At 32.2% G+C, this 22,123-nt stretch overlaps 1 protein-coding gene across 1 annotated transcript in view; it reads right to left on the bottom strand.

Annotated features, from left to right (window-relative positions):
- LOC149806978 (uncharacterized) overlaps positions 1-22,123 on the bottom strand; it is a 252,067-nt gene that overhangs the window by 4,919 nt on the left and 225,025 nt on the right. The window contains exons 6-8 of the mRNA XM_089948028.1: positions 10,160-10,289; positions 2,614-2,760; positions 594-725 (exon numbers count right to left, since the gene is read on the bottom strand). Coding sequence (XP_089804154.1) covers positions 594-725; positions 2,614-2,760; positions 10,160-10,289 — 409 coding nt within the window. The remainder of the gene's footprint in view (positions 1-593; positions 726-2,613; positions 2,761-10,159; positions 10,290-22,123) is intronic.

Genomic DNA, 22,123 nt, shown 5'->3' with positions numbered 1-22,123 from the left:
AGAGAAAAAATAGATCACCCAAATATGCTAGTTATTGGAGATGGCAAGAGATTGTTATGGTAAGAAGCCATTTTAGATAACCAACAGAAACTGGAGGCGCTCAACTTTGTGTAATGTTGGTGAATATTTATTAACATGTCAACATCTTTAATCAATATTTTAAATTTTGACATACCCTCTTTCTGTGATGAGCTGTACCATGTGTGCGAAATCATATCATAGTGTCGTCCATAAGAAAGCTGAAGTTTCGTTTCACGTTTAGCGAAGGAGAAAACGGTACAATGGGGATATTTGGAGCTCAGTTCAACGCCATTCTGAAGATGTATTTATTATCAACGTATGCTAACAAGTCGTTTGTTGGATTTCTATTGTTCTCTAGTAATGATAGCATATCAGACTACAAGATAGTGCATAGTGAATATCACCATATTTTATTATTTGTCTTTCACTTTGGAGTACGAAACCTTTGCAGATCAATACTGTAACTGTTTCTTAGACCTGATAAACGTTTTTATGTTTTTGTGCAATTAACGCACAAACGTTGCAATAAAATATATAATTAAATCCTAACAATGGAAATATCCTATACAAACCTCTAGATCTGCTTTCTTCAACTGAAGAAATGTATTCCTTTTCTGTCGAGTTTCCTGTATTACCGCCTGCTGATAGGAAATGAAACTTATTGCTGCTCTTTTTGTACATACCATTCGGCTCCGGAGATAAATCTGAAATAAGAATCAATGCTTTAAAAGTATTCGTAATGCATTTTGTTTTTAGAAGATAATATTGTAGCAGCGAGGACTGTTTTTCAACACCTTTAATGCAGTCATGGCTAGGTAACCAACATTATACTGTCAGACGGGACAAATCGGTCAGCTTGAAAAGTCAGTGCAAATTCTTGTGTAGGTTTCATATTTAGAGAGAAGTTCCTTATAAGGGTTATGACCAATGGAAGTATTTGGTTTGGATTTGTTTCCATCAAGGAGCGTTAAACGCATTTTGGATTGTTTAAGAAACCAGGAAAGTGTCACAGAAAAACACTTATGGAGTTTTTAATGATATGATTTGTGTAATGTCAAGGCTGGAATATATTTTAATGCCAAATTTATATGTGACATTTGGTTTATTTCATATAATATTTTGTAATTGTGTTGGAAAGCAAACTCAAAAACATAGTTCAAACAGTCGGAGTTTAGCTATAGGGCATATGGTGCAGATAATGTTTATCTATGATGTGATAGAGATGGCTCATTCACTTCAGCCACAAGGCTTTTAGATGTAGATGTCCTAAATGCTCCCAAAGCAAGTTATCTTGCTTGATGATGAATTGGGACAAGCATCTTTAAGTGAGACTTTTCAGGCTGAACCATAAACAACACAACCATTGTTTAAATTAGATCTAATAAGGGTTCTATATATGTTTAGAACTGCTTTTCCATCAACACCAGCTTTCAAGCATTTAGCTTTAAATTTCTTAATGCGCGAAATGAAGATAAGATTTCTGTGGAATAAAATACCTAAAATCTTTATTTCCTCAAATCGGGTGCATGTATTCATTCTAGAGAGATTTTAGGATTATCATATTGTATTCATAGCTAACAGATATGCTTGCGTATTCTTTTGATTTTTCAGACTTTGAAACAACTGTCTACTTCCCTGTTTTGAATCTTCTTTATATTTTCTTGCAATTGTCTTCAATTGTATACACGTTTTTCGATCGATAACATATTAGGAAATCAACAACATATAGGGAGCAATCCAAACCAGGATCCAACCTACTTGGTAATTTTTTAATACGGATTTTAAAAAGAGTAACACAAATTACGTCCCTTATGCACACCCATATCTTGCTTGTACATATCAGAGATTGGAAATCACTCGTACCTTGAATCCCCTATATAAAGCAAATTGAATATAAAAGTAGGTAGATGGCCTTTTAGACCAAACTTATGCAAGTCAGTCGTTATTGTACAGCTCCATGTTGTATCATATGCCTTTCACAAATCTACAAAAACATCTAGTAAATGTTGTCACTTGATCAAATCATTGCAAATAAGCACTGCAAGTTCAATGGTACTACGGCAATATCGGAAGCCACTTTGGGAAGGAGCTATCAAATTGTTTGTCTCCAAATATCAACAAGAATCGCACTGATTATTCGTTAGATCGTTTTATAGACACATCTCGTCATGGCAGTAAGATGGTAATTGATAAAATCTGTCCTATCCTTACCTGGTTAGGGAACCGGTATTCACGTATACACTTTCCAGTGGTCGGTAAATCATTGAAAATTTCCATAAGAGCTGCTAATGGTGGTGCCAGTAGGTGTTTCACAACCAACCTACTAATGCTACTTTACTCAATATCCAAGAAATTATCCCTCTCTGCTTCGCACGTTTATTTTAGTCTACTAATTCTTCTGTGCTATGCAAGAAATGTTAACCATTTAGATCATTAAAAAATCTTTATCTTCAATCTTCAATCATTGAATAAATCAATCAGTATCACAATCATTTATAAAAAGCTTACAAATCACTGTTACAAGAATGAAACTTTATATTAATATCTTGATTGTGACATATTCTAGTTTAAGGTCTTATCAAATCTACTTACATAGATTTCTGCACTTGATTGCATCTCGGCAACGCATCACAACAACTATAGCCGATATAGCCACAACTAACACTGCAAGCACCACAAGGAAAATCGTTACAGTACTCGATTCATGGTCACTGGGTGGATTTTGAATATAATCTCGTACTGAAATTCAACAGAAGACATTGCAGCTATAAAGAAGGTTTCGAAGATAGGCAGTTTCATATCCATTATAGACTTTGACTAGAATCAGGCAATACAGAATGTTAAATGAAAAAGCTACTGCCTGGCTGTTTATGCATAAATACCCAGTGACATTATCCAATATAAATATCTTATTTCATATTTAAGTCATTAGGAAAGATCAATAATGAAAATTAAATTTAAACTAACTTCCATCGATATCAGCATCGATGTAAAGAAGAATTTGCGCTATTATAAATATGCATAGGAATCCACAACATCAATGTTATGTACATGATCTATGCAAACTCTCACGAAAATATTCTTGGTGATGATCTGGGTAAGTATCTTTTCAGGTAATTTCTTTCATTTATTTAGCTTTCCCTATATATAAAAAACATACTAATTAAAATGTAACCAATGTACTTGAACTCTCTAGTGCCCAAATCTAGTTGTAATTCGATCGAATGCGAACTTGGCGTTAACAACTGGGTTTGCATTATCATTTTAATGAAACAAAGATACAGTTATACTGACGTTAAACTCTTGCACCTGCTGTTGCCAATCATGCGACGTGCGGTTACTTTTTCTGTATATAAAAACGCGATGCTGAAGATACGTTGATATGAATGACCAACCGAATGATTTCAGTTTTTAAAAACATTTATAATGCCAAATCTAAATTGTTGGCATTTCCAAAATAGTTGGCAATCTTTAAAATGAGTCAATCTGCCATTCAAGCATACAAATATTTCAACGACCTTGAATACATGACTGTATGCAAATGTTTTGCAAGGTTTTTATTTTACTCATAGTCGCGAATGATTACAATTCAAACGTCTTATAGTTGCTAACCCGCCGTCAAAATGCAGGTGACAAATGCTACAAGTAGAAACACGTACTCTGTAAAACTATTATTTTACTATATTTAGATGGTATTCTCTGTGATTATTTATCTGACCTGGCTGTGAAGTTGAATGTTAGAGTGATCAGAAACATCTTTTTGAGTACTATATGCAAACCTCAGTTAGTTCAGTTCCGTGGAGTGAATTTGAAGGTCTTTCTAGACAATATCATTTCATCCTTTGCATATATGGTTTCGTAAGACTAACCTACCATCAGTTTTGTTCAAAGATTTTTACAATCAGCATTAAAAGGTATCAATTGTAAATAAAATAAAAACTCTGGTATATGTGTGTCTGTTTTTCAATTAAATTATGTTTGTACGCGAATAAACATTTTTTATTCCAATAAAATTCTGATGTGAGCATGAAAGGCATTAAAATGAAGCATTTAGTTTCTCAGTCTAAAAGATATTGAGACAAATCTTTACCTTTTGTTAGGACGATGAAAATATGCAGCCGATGAGTCCAATATTTACATGCTTAAAACCGCATAACTCTTTATAAAAGACACACACACACACACACACACACACACACACACACACACATATATATATATATATATATATATATATATATATATATATATATATATATATATATATATATATGTGTGTGTGTGTGTGTGTGTGTGTGTGTGTGTGTGTGTGTGCGTGTGTGTGTGTGTGTGTGTGTAACGTTTGTCCATGATTGTAGATTGCTCTTTAAGATAATATGTTTAATATCTGTTAACATGTGTGCATGGTTTTTGACCTTATAATTTTCTTAAAACAAACGTTTAACTCACATCATGGGCATGCTATTGTGTTTTATGATTTAGAAAAGGTTGGTTTCATCAACATTACTTATACCTATCTTCAGAACAGCCGTTGGTGATTCTATTAGCAAAGCATTTAGTTTTGTTCATATATAGTTTGGGAGGAATTATTTATCTAAATTGTGTATTGGAATTACAAAGTGCTTAATAAAGTTCGGACTAAGATAATGGGATTATTCAGGATACATTCAAATGTGTGTGAGAGAGAAAATTTTATTTTTTACCACAGCTCTAAAAGTTGTATGATATCTGCATTGTAACAGTTTATAACGAAGTCTAGTACTGGGGCATCGTGCCACAAACATGTATCATCATGTCTCACACAGGTAAATTATCCAGACACCCGTCCGACCAGTCCTAACACTAGACCGGTAATGCTGAGTGCCAAGTGCGGTATCGACAGTACCATACAAAGACAATCTGGATAATTGTCATACATCAATACTAATGGCACAACAGTACATTCAAGATTGGAATTAATTTGAAACACCACTTTGGTCTAGTGATACAACTTTTAGGATTATTTGAGATTTAGTTCTAAATACTTTAAGATTATTTGTTTAAATTTTCACCTTGTATTGTTACTTGTCTATGGCCTTCAACTAAATGACAGAAGGAATGCACATTATTTAGAATTAAATCCCAGATAATCCTAACAAGTCAAAGTGAATAGTGTTCCGAATGAATTCCAGGCCTATAATGTGATGATATACCAGTATTATTAAATATGCTGAAGCGCCAACAGTCTTGATGGATGACAATGGCATTGTCCAAAACTCTCTTGAGTTCACAGACATCCCGAAACTCCAGAATCAATGATCACTTTACAATGCCAATGAATAATCCAAACAAGTAAGTCCTCACAATTTATATCCAAACAGAACATTAAACACAGCTGCAGGCTCATTGGAAAAAAGAACATCGGAATATATGAACCATACGTGGCAAATTTCGTTAATTGCCCTACGTCACTTACGTCGTAGTACTCAACCACTGACTTATTTATGCAACCAGAAATTACTCCAAACTGGTAAACAGGTTTATTATTAATATTAAATTAAAGCATGCATCAAACCTTTTATTAACTCTAAAGAAATCAGACACGTACCATAAGTGAAACACAAATAATAGATGCACGTTGCAATATTCTAGTGAAATAATTTGTTGAAATTTACTAAACTTACTGGTTTGGATTTTTGTTTTACTGAGTTTTCGACCAGAGAGTTTAAATAGAATTGGGAATGCTCCTCCGGGATCTGACTTTCACAATAAGATTTCAGAGAAATTCAAATTGCTTTTGAAATTTAAATTGACTGTCTTTTAGATTTTTTATATTCCATCACACACATTTTAGTTTTAGATCTTTGAGAAAACTTTAGTGCAGCTAGCAAGGTTCACAATGTCACCTGAACTGCAGAACATTATTTCAGATCATACCCAGGCAGTATTAGCGTAATTGAGAAAGGACAAATTGTTTGGGTTTGGGAAAGTTTTGAAATGACCAAGACAGGACTGAACCTTATTATTACAAAATGTGCTTATTTGCAAAGCAAGTAAAGTGTACACTTCGCGGTCGATACAACAAAGTGCTGATTATGGCGTGGTTAAGTAATGTATATTGCAGGGTTCTGAGTTGGTACCTGGTCATATCAACAGAGGTTTAGGAATAGCAAAGAAGAAACTGGACGAACCCTTGCCGCAACGGCTATAGAACAGCTATTGATAGGTTATGCACAAGCAGGAAGGGTGATCAAGATTACAATAACCTCAGGCCAGTCATATTAGTTGAACAGTTCCAGAATTGCATCCGTAGTTATGTCAAGAACTATGCTGATGAGCAAAAAGTAGAAACTTTGGAAAATAATGTCCGAACAGCTGATGATGTTTCCTTGACTCACGAACTTTCATTGGTCAATAAGCCATTCTCTCAGCAATTTCTCGGTAAAATAGTACTCACAACCTCTTACAACTTTTACGAATCAAATTTATTATGAGACTAAACATAACTTCCTATCTCTTCCTATGTGTACTTATTAAAAAAAGAAAGGACATGTCATTTTCTTATTGATACAGACAGATAAATAAGGAACATAATTAAGACAGCTATTCTACATCCCCTTATTTCAAAGAGGTCATAGTCACGATTTGGTATTGCAAGCAACACCTTAGTTGGGTCAAACAAACTCTACTCGGATCCTATTATCGTGAATTATAACCCATTTCTGTCAAAAGGTATTATATCACTTATTGGTGATGCTGACGAGCCTATCTCTATTTAACTCTTAAAGGACTTAGAAGCGTCTCATTCTTTCATTACCAGGTACTTTGCTTTTGTCTTAGAAGTCTCTTGAAAGTGCTCTTATTCAGGAAGCAGAATGTAGTTTTCTTAATGTTCCTCTCCATCGTGTTAATGTGGCAACATACATTTTCCCTGGACCAGTGACTTTCGGAACAATGATTTCTTTACTAAAGGAACTGATTTATTACTCTGAAGATATGGAGATAAGATCGACGTACATCCACTTGAAACAGACTGGTCTTGTTTGGATCAGAAAGATGGTACTACTGAAACTAAACTAGTTTTCTACCCTGCCTGTCCAGTTATTAAAGATATGTCCAGTTATCATAGTATATGTCCAGTTATCATAGATATGTCCAGTTATCATAGATAAGGCAGGCATAGCTCTTGAGAATGATTTTGATCAGGAAACTATTCCTTTAGCTAACGCGTTTATTGTTCAGATCTTTACTGAGATCATTTCATTTTTAATTCACTATTATCTTTTTCTCGAATGAAATTTCTTGAGTGTGCATAGGAAAGGAAACAAAATGAATAATTACAAAAGAAGTCTTTCAGCTCAGTCATTAGCTTTGCATCCCATTTCTTTATATAAGCTACTCTTAGCCCCTTTGTATCTATCACATCTATTCCACTATGCAAATAACCGAGGACACAATGCTGAACCTGACTATTCGCTGGTATCCAGTATACGAAGTTCATTTTGTATAACGACATATAGTAATTTGTAATATATTCAATAGGCACCTCTCTGCTAAATTATTTTGATAAGTGAATGATGGATTGAAATCCATGGCATAACACGGGTTTTACTTTTGCGTTCAAATAAATTGTCCTTTGATATTTAGTAAGCGTATTATATTGTTATCTCTGAAGCCATTTGTTAGTGGACACAATTGTTTCCTTATATATATATATATATATATATATATATATATATATATATATATATATATATATATATATATATATATATAAAGACAACGTTCAAAATTTACTCCAAATGCCTTCATTCAAAACATAATCTTCCATCATAACATAGATACAAAGTAAGTTCCATCTCTTTGTTAGGTCAGAAACGAGTCGACTAAATTCATGATTATATGCCAGCTAGGTTAATTGCAACGAGAATTAAAACAAATAGAAAAAAAGGCTTTAACATACTGGGATGAGCGAATTTAGAAGAAACTTTGAAGTTAAAACTTTAAAAACGGTAAGATACACATTGGGAAGCCGCCGATGGTTTCGAACATCGAACTCTCGACCTCTGCTTTTTTGCAGGGAAACATACATATGTTGGTCTTCTTATATAAGATGGTAAGATATAATATCAATAATGAGAACGAAACAGTTCACCTTTGGAGGCAAACACTAGCTACATAATTACTTGATTGTAACCGTAATATCTAATAACGAGCTACTTTACAAAACCAGCGACCTGGTAATCATCTTAGCAAGTAAACAATCCCATGAAGTCGGATATACTTTTGTTATAGATTCACTACATTCAAATCAACAACCACACCAAATAAATGGCTTTAGAAAACACAGTCTAAAATATCGTCGGAGTATGTCTTTATGGAATATGGGTTTCTACAGGTGGCATTTCACACCAGCACATTTATAGCATTAACTTTCCATCATGCAAAATAAATAAATAAATCATAATATGCCTATGGTTGAAGTATGTTTGATGATATACACATTTCATTCTCTTGTTAGCAACCGTGAAGCGATGTTGCTGACCGCGTCATAGGCCACAGCCCGCTTTCTCGGTAGTGCCGCCTATAACGATATACAGTTAGAACTGTCCATCAATACCTGACATTAGTCGGGTTGTCACTAACGTAAACAACTCTAAAACACTGTATATTCTGTACAAAATAGTAGCCCCATGCCACCTTCTTGGCAATGGCATTTGTGAGAGTTTGATATGATTAAAATATCTAAATTGTTTTTGATACCGGAAAAACTGAAAACGATAATGTAAAATCAATCGCAATAGTCAGGTCCTCAAGTTCTATTGACAAAAGGGTGGTATGGTAAACGACAGAAAAAGTCTAATATGTCAGTGGATAACTGATAAAGAGAAAAGGGGTGAAAATGTCTTGTAACTCACTCGTCCCAGGGACACGAACGTAGGAAAACGGATTCCACAGCCCTAAGAGAGCATTGATTTAGCAAGCAACTTGACTGAGAGAGATGAAAGAGAAGTTAAATAACCTGAAAGAATAGGATGATAACATTTATGTGACAGTCATCTAAAATACAGATACTGCTCAAGCACAATGAAGAAATACACATCAGATTTGAACAGGTAAACACGTTATACATTCTCAGTACGATTAGGAGAATGAGAGTCAGAACTAAAGAAATACAATGTGGTGATATATACTAACTAAAACAAACGAGTTAGTCTGGTACTGACAGCAAATGACAGCAAATGTATCATAGTCTCTCACTGGATTGATTTAAATGATTTGCCGGTTAATTCAAATCCAGCTTACTGATCTCTATTTGCTTACATAATATGCACCTCTCTCTCTCTCACTCTCTCTATATATCTCTCTCCATGAGATGGCACCAGGTCACTCAGCGTTTTATATGTCTAAGGTAAACAAAATCAATAATACAAAAATACAAATAACAGGGGTTCGTTACATCTGGATTAAGTGGCAACGTCATTAATCGTAACAAAACAAACAATGGAAGCTGATAAAATTAATTCAGATGCAGATAATTAATGTACGACAGAGACCGACAAGCATTATGTTTACCCAAGAATCTAGCTTGATAGCTGAGAGATCAGCAATGATTTATATATCATACACGCCTAGGTGGAGAAAACCAACTTCATGTACAAGTGCGCTGACTTTGTAAACAACTGCAGTAGTTCATTGATATGATGGCTGGAATTTTAAACTCAAATTCCAGTGTTACGTCCGTCAAAATATTTGGCATATTATTCTGAGTAATACGTAGGTACACTTAAAAATTACCCAAACACTGCACGACAACAAAAATGTAAGTTGCATAGGCGCTATGTGAAGCAAAATATTCCGAGAAAGAGGAGAAAAGAAGGAATTGATCTTGCAAAGTACATGCGTAAATAATGATGGTACGTAAATAAGAAGAAGAAAGGCCAAATGATTACCTTTATACATAAATTATGCAATCCAGGTCTAATATAGGATCTCCATAAAAGAACAATAAACAATTTTCCCTTTTTCACTCTTTCAACAAACAATAGTTTCAAACATTACCAGGAAAGGACTATTACGGTTTATGTGTCTTTTATAAACAAACAATTAAAAGCTATTACTTTGTGGGTTTTTTGTATTACCTAATATTGGTACTCACTGTTATAGCTCGTGCACAAGTCAGAAATGTTCCCCTGGTAGCACGTGGCCGACTCTCCCTCAGCGCACACCATGTATTCTCCTGGTTCAGGATTTGTTCCCAAATCTAGAACACTTGAACTATTTTGAATCTGTAAATAGGGTAACACGTGGTAGATGACGACATATTAGCACAACCATCAAAAAAGTTTAAATTGTTATCACATAATGACATACTTCTAACCAAAACTAGTCATGGTGTAGCACAAACATTTCTTTCCTAATGTACCTGACCCCATCGTTCACAGTATTATGTAAACATTTGACGTTTAGTTTAGATGTTACACTAGGGAATAAATAAAACGCATTTATTTTACATTCAGAGAGAAAACATTACTTGTATCAATCGAAGATTACTACACCAGCCATAAATATCAAACATAGTCTCAATACTCTGATCCATGCAATGCAATACAAATATTAAACGTGGGTAAAGAAATCGTACATTTCAAATTTGTAAATTTATAAAAAAAAGTCAAATTTATTTTTGTCACAGCACATGGAAGTTTACGGAAAATAATGGAATGACAGAGCTGACTTAAGATGAGAAATTTTATTATATGATGCGCATTTGTAATTATATGATGTGCAAACTTCTTTATATGCCGTGCATTTGTACTTATATGATGTGCAAACTTCTTTATATGCCGTGCAAACTTCTTTATATGCTGTGTTTTTCTACTTATATGATATGCAAACTTCTTTATATGCCGTGCAAACTTCTTTATATGCTGTGCATTTGTACTTATATGATGTTCAAACTTCTTTATATGCTTTGCTTTTGTCCTTATATGATGTGCAAACTTCTTTATATGCTCAGCTTTTGTACTTATATGATGCTCAAACTCCTTTATTTGCTTTGCTTTTGTCCTTGTATGATGTACAAACTTCTTTATATGCTGTGCATTTCTACTTATATCATGTGAAAACTTCTTTATATGCTGTGCATTTGTACTTATATGATCTGCAAAGTTCGATATATGCTGTGCAAATTTCTTTATATACTGTGCTTTTGTACGTATATGATGTGCAAACTTCCTTATATGCTGTGCTTTTGTACTTATATGATGTGTAAACTTCTTTATATGCCGTGCATTTGTAATTATATGATCTGCAAAGTTCCTTATATGCTTTGTAAATTTCTTTATATTCTGTGCTTTTGGACTGATATGATGTGCAAACTTCTTTATATGCTGTGCTTTTGTACTTATATGATGTTGAAACTTCTTTATATGCTGTGCTTTTGTCCTTATATGATGTGCAAACTTCTTTATATGCTGTGCATTTGTACTTATATGTTGTGCAATCTTCTTTATATGCTGTGCTTTTATACTTATATGATGTACAAACTTCTTTATATGCCGTGCATTTGTACTTATATGACGTGCAAACTTCTTTATATGCTGTACTTTTGTACTTATATGATGTTGAAACTACTTTACATGCTGTGCTTTTGTCCTTATATGATGTGCAAACTTCTTTATATGCTGTGCATTTGTACTTATATGTTGTGCAATCTTCTTTATATGCTGTGCTTTTATACTTATATGATGTACAAACGTCTTTATATGCCGATCATTTGTACTTATATGACGTGCAAACTTCTTTATATGCCGTGCATTTGTACTTATTTGAACTGCAAAGTTCTTTATATGCTGTGCAAATTTCTTTATATACTGTGCTTTTGGACTTATATGATGTGCAAACTTCTTTACGCTATGCAAATTTCTTTATATGCTGTGCTTTTGTACTTATATGATGTGCAAACTTCTTTATATGCTGTGCTTTTGTACTTATATGATGTTCAAACTTCTTTATATGCTGTGCATTTGTACTTATATGTTGTGCAAACTTCTTTATATGCTGTCCTTTTGTACTTACATGATGTTGAAACATCTTTATATGCTGTGCTTCTGTACTTATATGATGTTCAAACTTCTTTATATGCTGTGCTTTTGTCCTTATATGATATGCAAACTTCTTTATATGCTGTGCATTTGTACTTATATGTTGTGCAAACTTCTTTATATGCTGTGCTTTTATACTTTTATGATGTGCAAACTTCTTCATATGCCGTGCATTTGTACTTATATGACGTGCAAACTTCTTTATATGCTGTACAAATTTCTTTATATGCTGTGCTTTTGTACTTATATGATGTGCAAACTTCTTTATATGCCGTGCAAAGTTCTTTATATGCTGTGTGTTTGTACTTATATGATGTGCAAACTTCTTTATATGCCGTGCAAACTTCTTTTTATGCTGTGCATTTGTACTTATATGATGTTCAAACTTCTTTATATGCTTTGCTTTTGTCCTTATATGATGTGCAAACTTCTTTATATGCTCAGCTTTTGTACTTATAAGATGTTCAAACTTCTTTATTTGCTTTGCTTTTGTCCTTGTATGATGTACAAACTTCTTTATATGCTGTGCATTTCTACTTATATGATGTGAAAACTTCTTTATATGCTGTGCTTTTGTATTTATATGATGTGCAAACTTCTTTATATGCCGTGCATTTGTACTTATTTGATCTGCAAAGTTCTTTATATGCTGTGCAAATTTCTTTATATACTGTGCTTTTGGATTTATATGATGTGCAAACTTCTTTACGCTATGCAAATTTCTTTATATGCTGTGCTTTTGTACTTATATGATGTGCAAACTTCTTTATATGCTGTACTTTCGTACTTATATGATGTTCAAACTTCTTTATATGCTGTGCATTTGTACTTATATGTTGTGCAAACTTCTTTATATGCTGTCCTTTTGTACTTATATGATGTTGAAACTTCTTTATATGCTGTGCTTTTTTACTTATATGATGTTCAAACTTCTTTATATGCTGTGCTTTTGTCCTTATATGATATGCAAACTTCTTTATATTCTGTGCATTTGCACTTATATGTTGTGCAAACTTCTGTATATGCTGTGCTTTCATACGTATATGATGTACAAACTTCTTTATATGCCGTGCATTTGTACTTATATGACGTGCAAACTTCTTTATATGCTGTGCATTTGTACCTATATGTTGTGCAATCTTCTTTATATGCTGTGCTTTTATACTTATATGATGTACAAACTTCTTTATATGCCGTGCATTTGTACTTATATGACGTGCAAACATCTTTATATGCCGTGCATTTGTACTTATTTGATCTGCAAAGTTCTTTCTATGCTGTGCAAATTTCTTTATATACTGTGCTTTTGGACTTATATGATGTGCAAACTTCTTTACGCTATGCAAATTTCTTTATATGCTGTGCTTTTGTACTTATATGATGTGCAAACTTCTTTATATGCTGTGCTTTTGTACTTATATGATGTTCAAACTTATTTATATACTGTGCATTTGAACTTATATGTTGTGCAAACTTCTTTATATGCTGTCCTTTTGTACTTATATGATGTTGAAACTTCTTTATATGCTGTGCTTCTGTACTTATATGATGTTCAAACTTCTTTATATGCTGTGCTTTTGTCCTTATATGATATGCAAACTTCTTTATATGCTGTGCAATTGTACTTACATGATGTTCAAACTTCTTTATATGCTGTGCATTTGTACTTATATGTTGTGAAAACTTCTTTAAATGCTGTCCTTTTGTACTTATATGATATTCAAACTTCTTTATATGCTGTGCTTTTTTACTTATATGACGTTGAAACTTCTTTATATGCTGTGCTTTTTTACTTATATGATATTCAAACTTCTTTATATGCTGTGCATTTGTACTAGTATGTTGTGCAAACTTCTTTATATGCTGTGCTTTTATACTTATATGCTGTGCAAACTTCTTTATATGCCGTGCATTTGTACTTATATGACGTGCAAACTTCTTTATATGCTGTGTTTTTGTACTTATATGATGTGCAAACTTCTTTATATGCCGTGCAAACTTCTTTTTATGCTGTGCATTTGTACTTATATGATGTTCAAACTTCTTTATATGCTTTGCTTTTGTCCTTATATGATGTGCAAACTTCTTCATATGCTCAGCTTTTGTACTTATATGATGTTCAAACTTCTTTATTTGCTTTGCTTTTGTCCTTGTATGATGTACAAACTTCTTTATATGCTGTGCATTTCTACTTATATGATGTGAAAACTTCTTTATATGCCGTGCTTTTGTATTTATATGATGTGCAAACTTCTTTATATGCCGTGCATTTATACATATATGATGTGCAAAGTTCTTTATATGCTGTGCAAATTTCTTTATATGCTGTGCTTTCAAATTTATATGATGTGCAAACTTCTTTATATGCTGTGAAAATTTCTTTATATGCTGTGCTTTTATATTTGTATGATGTGCAAACTTTTTTATATGTTGTGATTTTGTACTTTTATGATGTGCAAACTTCTTTATATGTTGTGCTTTTGTACATATATGATGTGCAAACGTCTTTATATGCTGTGCATTTGTACTTATATGATGTGCAAACTTCTTTATATGCTGTGCTTTTGTACTTATATGATGTTCAAACTTCTTTATATGCTGTGCTGTTGTCCTTATATGATGTGCAAACTTCTTTATATGCTGTCCTTTTGTACTTATATGATGCTGAAACTACTTTATATGCTGTGCTTTTGTCCTTATATGATGTGCAAACTTCTTTATATGCTGTGCTTTTGTACTTATATGTTGTGCAATCTTCTTTATATGCTGTGCTTTTATACTTATATGATGTACAAACTTCTTTATATGCCGATCATTTGTACTTATATGACGTGCAAACTTCTTTATATGCCGTGCATTTGTACTTATTTGAACTGCAAAGTTCTTTATATGCTGTGCAAATTTCTTTATATACTGTGCTTTTGGACTTATATGATGTGCAAACTTCTTTACGCTATGCAAATTTCTTTATATGCTGTGCTTTTGTACTTATATGATGTGCAAACTTCTTTATATGCTGTGCTTTTGTACTTATATGATGTTCAAACTTCTTTATATGCTGTGCATTTGTACTTATATGTTGTGCAAACTTCTTTATATGCTGTCCTTTTGTACTTACATGATGTTGAAACATTTTTATATGCTATGCTTCTGTACTTATATGATGTTCAAACTTCTTTATATGCTGTGCTTTTGTCCTTATATGATATGCAAACTTCTTTATATGCTGTGCATTTGTACTTATATGTTGTGCAAACTTCTTTATATGCTGTGCTTTTATACTTTTATGATGTGCAAACTTCTTTATATGCCGTGCATTTGTACTTATATGACGCGAAAACTTCTTTATATGCTGTACAAATTTCTTTATATGCTGTGCTTTTGTACTTATATGATGTGCAAACTTCTTTATATGCTGTACTTTCGTACTTATATGATGTTCAAACTTCTTTATATGCTGTGCATTTGTACTTATATGTTGTGCAAACTTCTTTATATGCTGTGCTTTTATACTTTTATGATGTGCAAACTTCTTTATATGCCGTGCATTTGTACTTATATGACGCGAAAATTTCTTTATATGCTGTACAAATTTCTTTATATGCTGTGCTTTTGTACTTATATGATGTGCAAACTTCTTTATATGCCGTGCAAACTTCTTTATATGCCGTGCAAACTTCTTTTTATGCTCTGCATTTGTACTTATATGATGTTCAAACTTCTTTATATGCTTTGCTTTTGTCCTTATATGATGTGCAAACTTCTTTATATTCTCAGCTTTTGTACTTATAAGATGTTCAAACTTCTTTATTTGCTTTGCTTTTGTCCTTGTATGATGTACAAACTTCTTTATATGCTGTGCATTTCTACTTATATGATGTGAAAACTTCTTTATATGCTGTGCTTTTGTATTTATATGATGTGCAAACTTCTTTATATGCCGTGCATTTATACATATATGATGTGCAAAGTTCTTTATATGCTGTGCAAATTTCTTTATATGCTGTGCTTTAATATTTATATGATGTGCAAACTTCTTTATATGCTGTGCAAATTTCTTTATATGCTGTGCTTTTATATTTATATGATGTGCAAACTTCTTTATATTTTGTGATTTTGTACTTTTATGATGTGCAAACTTCTTTATATGTTGTGCTTTTGTACTTATATGATGTGCAAACGTCTTTATATGCTGTGCATTTGTACTTATATGATGTGCAAACTTCTTTATATGCTGTGCTTTTGTACTTATATGATGTTCAAACTTCTTTATATGCTGTGCTTTTGTCTTTATATGATGTGCAAACTTCATTATATGCTGTGCATTTGTACTTATATGATGTGCAAACTTCTTTATATGCTGTGCTTTTGTACTTATATGATATGCAAACCTCTTTAAATGCCGTGCATTTGTACTTATATTATGTGCAAGGTTGTTTATATGCTGTGCGAATTTCTTTATATGCTATGCTTTGGGACTTACAAGATGTGCAAACGTCTTTATATGCTCTGCTTCTGTACTTATATGATGTTCAAACTTCTTTATATGCTGTACTTTTGTCCTTATATGATGTGCAAACTTCTTTATATGCTGTGCATGTGTACTTATATCTTGTGCAAACTTCTTTATATGCTGTGCTTTTATACTTATATGATGGCAAACTTCTTTATATGCCGTGCATTTGTACTTATATGATCTGCAAAGTTCTTTATATGCTGTGCAAATTTCTTTATATACTTTGCTTTTGTACGTATATGATGTGCAAACTTCCTTATATGCTGTGCTTTTCTACTTATATGATGTGCAAACTTCTTTATATGCTGTGCTTTTGTACTTATATGATGTGTAAACTTCTTTATATGTCGTGCATTTGTAATTATATGATCTGCAAAGTTCTTTATATGCTTTGCAAATTTCTTTATATTCTGTGCTTTTGGACTGATATGATGTGCAAACTTCTTTATATGCTGTGCTTTTGTACTTATATGATGTTGAAACTTCTTTATATGCTGTGCTTTTGTCCTTATATGATGTGCAAACTTCTTTATATGCTGTGCATTTGTACTTATATGTTCTGCAATCTTCTTTATATGCTGTGCTTTTATACTTATATGATGTACAAACTTCTTTATATGCCGTGCATTTGTACTTATATGACGTGCAAACTTCTTTATATGCCGTGCATTTGTACTTATTTGATCTGTAAAGTTCTTTATATGCTGTGCAAATTTCTTTATATACTGTGCTTTTGGATTTATATGATGTGCAAACTTCTTTACGCTATGCAAATTTCTTTATATGCTGTGCTTTTGTACTTATATGATGTGCAAACTTCTTTATATGCTGTACTTTCGTACTTATATGATGTTCAAACTTCTTTATATGCCGTGCTTTTGTATTTATATGATGTGCAAACTTCTTTATATGCCGTGCATTTAAACATATATGATGTGCAAAGTTCTTTATATGCTGTGAAAATTTCTTTATATGCTGTGCTTTCATATTTATATGATGTGCAAACTTCTTTATATGCTGTGAAAATTTCTTTATATGCTGTGCTTTTATATTTATATGATATGCAAACTTTTTTATATGTTGTGATTTTGTACTTTTATGATGTGCAAACTTCTTTATATGTTGTGCTTTTGTACATATATGATGTGCAAACGTCTTTATATGCTGTGCATTTGTACTTATATGATGAGCAAACTTCTTTATATGCTGTGCTTTTGTACTTATATGATGTTCAAACTTCTTTATATGCTGTGCTTTTGTCCTTATATGATGTGCAAACTTCTTTATATGCTGTCCTTTTGTACTTATATGATGCTGAAACTACTTTATATGCTGTGCTTTTGTCCTTATATGATGTGCAAACTTCTTTATATGCTGTGCTTTTGTACTTATATGTTGTGCAATCTTCTTTATATGCTGTGCTTTTATACTTATATGATGTACAAACTTCTTTATATGCCGATCATTTGTACTTATATGACGTGCAAACTTCTTTATATGCCGTGCATTTGTACTTATTTGAACTGCAAAGTTCTTTATATGCTGTGCAAATTTCTTTATATAGTGTGCTTTTGGACTTATATGATGTGCAAACTTCTTTACGCTATGCAAATTTCTTTATATGCTGTGCTTTTGTACTTATATGATGTGCAAACTTCTTTATATGCTGTGCTTTTGTACTTATATGATGTGCAAACTTCTTTATATGCCGTGCAAACTTCTTTTTATGCTGTGCATTTGTGCTTATATGATGTTCAAACTTCTTTATATGCTTTGCTTTTGTCCTTATATGATGTGCAAACTTCTTTATATGCTCAGCTTTTGTACTTATAAGATGTTCAAACTTCTTTATTTGCTTTGCTTTTGTCCTTGTATGATGTACAAACTTCTTTATATGCTGTGCATTTCTACTTATATGATGTGAAAACTTCTTTATATGCTGTGCTTTTGTATTTATATGATGTGCAAACTTCTTTATATGCCGTGCATTTGTACTTATTTGATCTGCAAAGTTCTTTATATGCTGTGCAAATTTCTTTATATACTGTGCTTTTGGATTTATATGATGTGCAAACTTCTTTACGCTATGCAAATTTCTTTATATGCTGTGCTTTTGTACTTATATGATGTGCAAACTTCTTTATATGCTGTACTTTCGTACTTATATGATGTTCAAACTTCTTTATATGCTGTGCATTTGTACTTATATGTTGTGCAAACTTCTTTATATGCTGTCCTTTTGTACTTATATGATGTTGAAACTTCTTTATATGCTGTGCTTTTTTACTTATATGATGTTCAAACTTCTTTATATGCTGTGCTTTTGTCCTTATATGATATGCAAACTTCTTTATATTCTGTGCATTTGCACTTATATGTTGTGCAAACTTCTGTATATGCTGTGCTTTCATACTTATATGATGTACAAACTTCTTTATATGCCGTGCATTTGTACTTATATGACGTGCAAACTTCTTTATATGCTGTGCATTTGTACCTATATGTTGTGCAATCTTCTTTATATGCTGTGCTTTTATACTTATATGATGTACAAACTTCTTTATATGCCGTGCATTTGTACTTATATGACGTGCAAACATCTTTATATGCCGTGCATTTGTACTTATTTGATCTGCAAAGTTCTTTATATGCTGTGCAAATTTCTTTATATACTGTGCTTTTGGACTTATATGATGTGCAAACTTCTTTACGCTATGCAAATTTCTTTATATGCTGTGCTTTTGTACTTATATGATGTGCAAACTTCTTTATATGCTGTGCTTTTGTACTTATATGATGTTCAAACTTATTTATATACTGTGCATTTGAACTTATATGTTGTGCAAACTTCTTTATATGCTGTCCTTTTGTACTTATATGATGTTGAAACTTCTTTATATGCTGTGCTTCTGTACTTATATGATGTTCAAACTTCTTTATATGCTGTGCTTTTGTCCTTATATGATATGCAAACTTCTTTATATGCTGTGCAATTGTACTTACATGATGTTCAAACTTCTTTATATGCTGTGCATTTGTACTTATATGTTGTGCAAACTTCTTTATATGCTGTCCTTTTGTACTTATATGATGTTCAAACTTCTTTATATGCTGTGCTTCTGTACTTATATGATATTCAAACTTCTTTATATGCTGTGCTTTTTTACTTATATGACGTTGAAACTTCTTTATATGCTGTGCTTTTTTACTTATATGATGTTCAAACTTCTTTATATGCTGTGCATTTGTACTAGTATGTTGTGCAAACTTCTTTATATGCTGTGCTTTTATACTTATATGATGTGCAAACTTCTTTATATGCCGTGCATTTGTACTTATATGACGTGCAAACTTCTTTATATGCTGTGTTTTTGTACTTATATGATGTGCAAACTTCTTTATATGCCGTGCAAACTTCTTTTTATGCTGTGCATTTGTACTTATATGATGTTCAAACTTCTTTATATGCTTTGCTTTTGTCCTTATATGATGTGCAAACTTCTTCATATGCTCAGCTTTTGTACTTATATGATGTTCAAACTTCTTTATTTGCTTTGCTTATGTCCTTGTATGGTGTACAAACTTCTTTATATGCTGTGCATTTCTACTTATATGATGTGAAAACTTCTTTATATGCCGTGCTTTTGTATTTATATGATGTGCAAACTTCTTTATATGCCGTGCATTTATACATATATGATGTGCAAAGTTCTTTATATGCTGTGCAAATTTCTTTATATGCTGTGCTTTCAAATTTATATGATGTGCAAACTTCTTTATATGCTGTGAAAATTTCTTTATATGCTGTGCTTTTATATTTATATGATGTGCAAACTTTTTTATATGTTGTGATTTTGTACTTTTATGATGTGCAAACTTCTTTATATGTTGTGCTTTTGTACATATATGATGTGCAAACGTCTTTATATGCTGTGCATTTGTACTTATATGATGTGCAAACTTCTTTATATGCTGTGCTTTTGTACTTATATGATGTTCAAACTTCTTTATATGCTGTGCTTTTGTCCTTATATGATGTGCAAACTTCTTTATATGCTGTCCTTTTGTACTTATATGATGCTGAAACTACTTTATATGCTGTGCTTTTGTCCTTATATGATGTGCAAACTTCTTTATATGCTGTGCTTTTGTACTTATATGTTGTGCAATCTTCTTTATATGCTGTGCTTTTATACTTATATGATGTACAAACTTCTTTATATGCCGATCATTTGTACTTATATGACGTGCAAACTTCTTTATATGCCGTGCATTTGTAGTTATTTGAACTGCAAAGTTCTTTATATGCTGTGCAAATTTCTTTATATACTGTGCTTTTGGACTTATATGATGTGCAAACTTCTTTACGCTATGCAAATTTCTTTATATGCTGTGCTTTTGTACTTATATGATGTGCAAACTTCTTTATATGCTGTGCTTTTGTACTTATATGATGTTCAAACTTCTTTATATGCTGTGCATTTGTACTTATATGTTGTGCAAACTTCTTTATATGCTGTCCTTTTGTACTTACATGATGTTGAAACATTTTTATATGCTATGCTTCTGTACTTATATGATGTTCAAACTTCTTTATATGCTGTGCTTTTGTCCTTATATGATATGCAAACTTCTTTATATGCTGTGCATTTGTACTTATATGTTGTGCAAACTTCTTTATATGCTGTGCTTTTATACTTTTATGATGTGCAAACTTCTTTATATGCCGTGCATTTGTACTTATATGACGCGAAAACTTCTTTATATGCTGTACAAATTTCTTTATATGCTGTGCTTTTGTACTTATATGATGTGCAAACTTCTTTATATGCCGTGCAAACTTCTTTATATGCCGTGCAAACTTCTTTTTATGCTCTGCATTTGTACTTATATGATGTTCAAACTTCTTTATATGCTTTGCTTTTGTCCTTATATGATGTGCAAACTTCTTTATATTCACAGCTTTTGTACTTATAAGATGTTCAAACTTCTTTATTTGCTTTGCTTTTGTCCTTGTATGATGTACAAACTTCTTTATATGCTGTGCATTTCTACTTATATGATGTGAAAACTTCTTTATATGCTGTGCTTTTGTATTTATATGATGTGCAAACTTCTTTATATGCCGTGCATTTATACATATATGATGTGCAAAGTTCTTTATATGCTGTGCAAATTTCTTTATATGCTGTGCTTTAATATTTATATGATGTGCAAACTTCTTTATATGCTGTGCAAATTTCTTTATATGCTGTGCTTTTATATTTATATGATGTGCAAACTTCTTTATATTTTGTGATTTTGTACTTTTATGATGTGCAAACTTCTTTATATGTTGTGCTTTTGTACTTATATGATGTGCAAACGTCTTTATATGCTGTGCATTTGTACTTATATGATGTGCAAACTTCTTTATATGCTGTGCTTTTGTACTTATATGATGTTCAAACTTCTTTATATGCTGTGCTTTTGTCTTTATATGATGTGCAAACTTCATTATATG

The sequence above is a fragment of the Sinohyriopsis cumingii genome, chromosome 1 (assembly GCF_028554795.1).
Source record: "Sinohyriopsis cumingii isolate HCF-2022 chromosome 1, ASM2855479v2, whole genome shotgun sequence".
Classification (NCBI taxonomy): Eukaryota; Metazoa; Mollusca; class Bivalvia; order Unionida; family Unionidae; genus Sinohyriopsis; species Sinohyriopsis cumingii.
The sequence above is the reverse complement of the archived record's forward strand: the minus strand, read 5'-3'. Positions and strand labels throughout refer to the sequence as shown.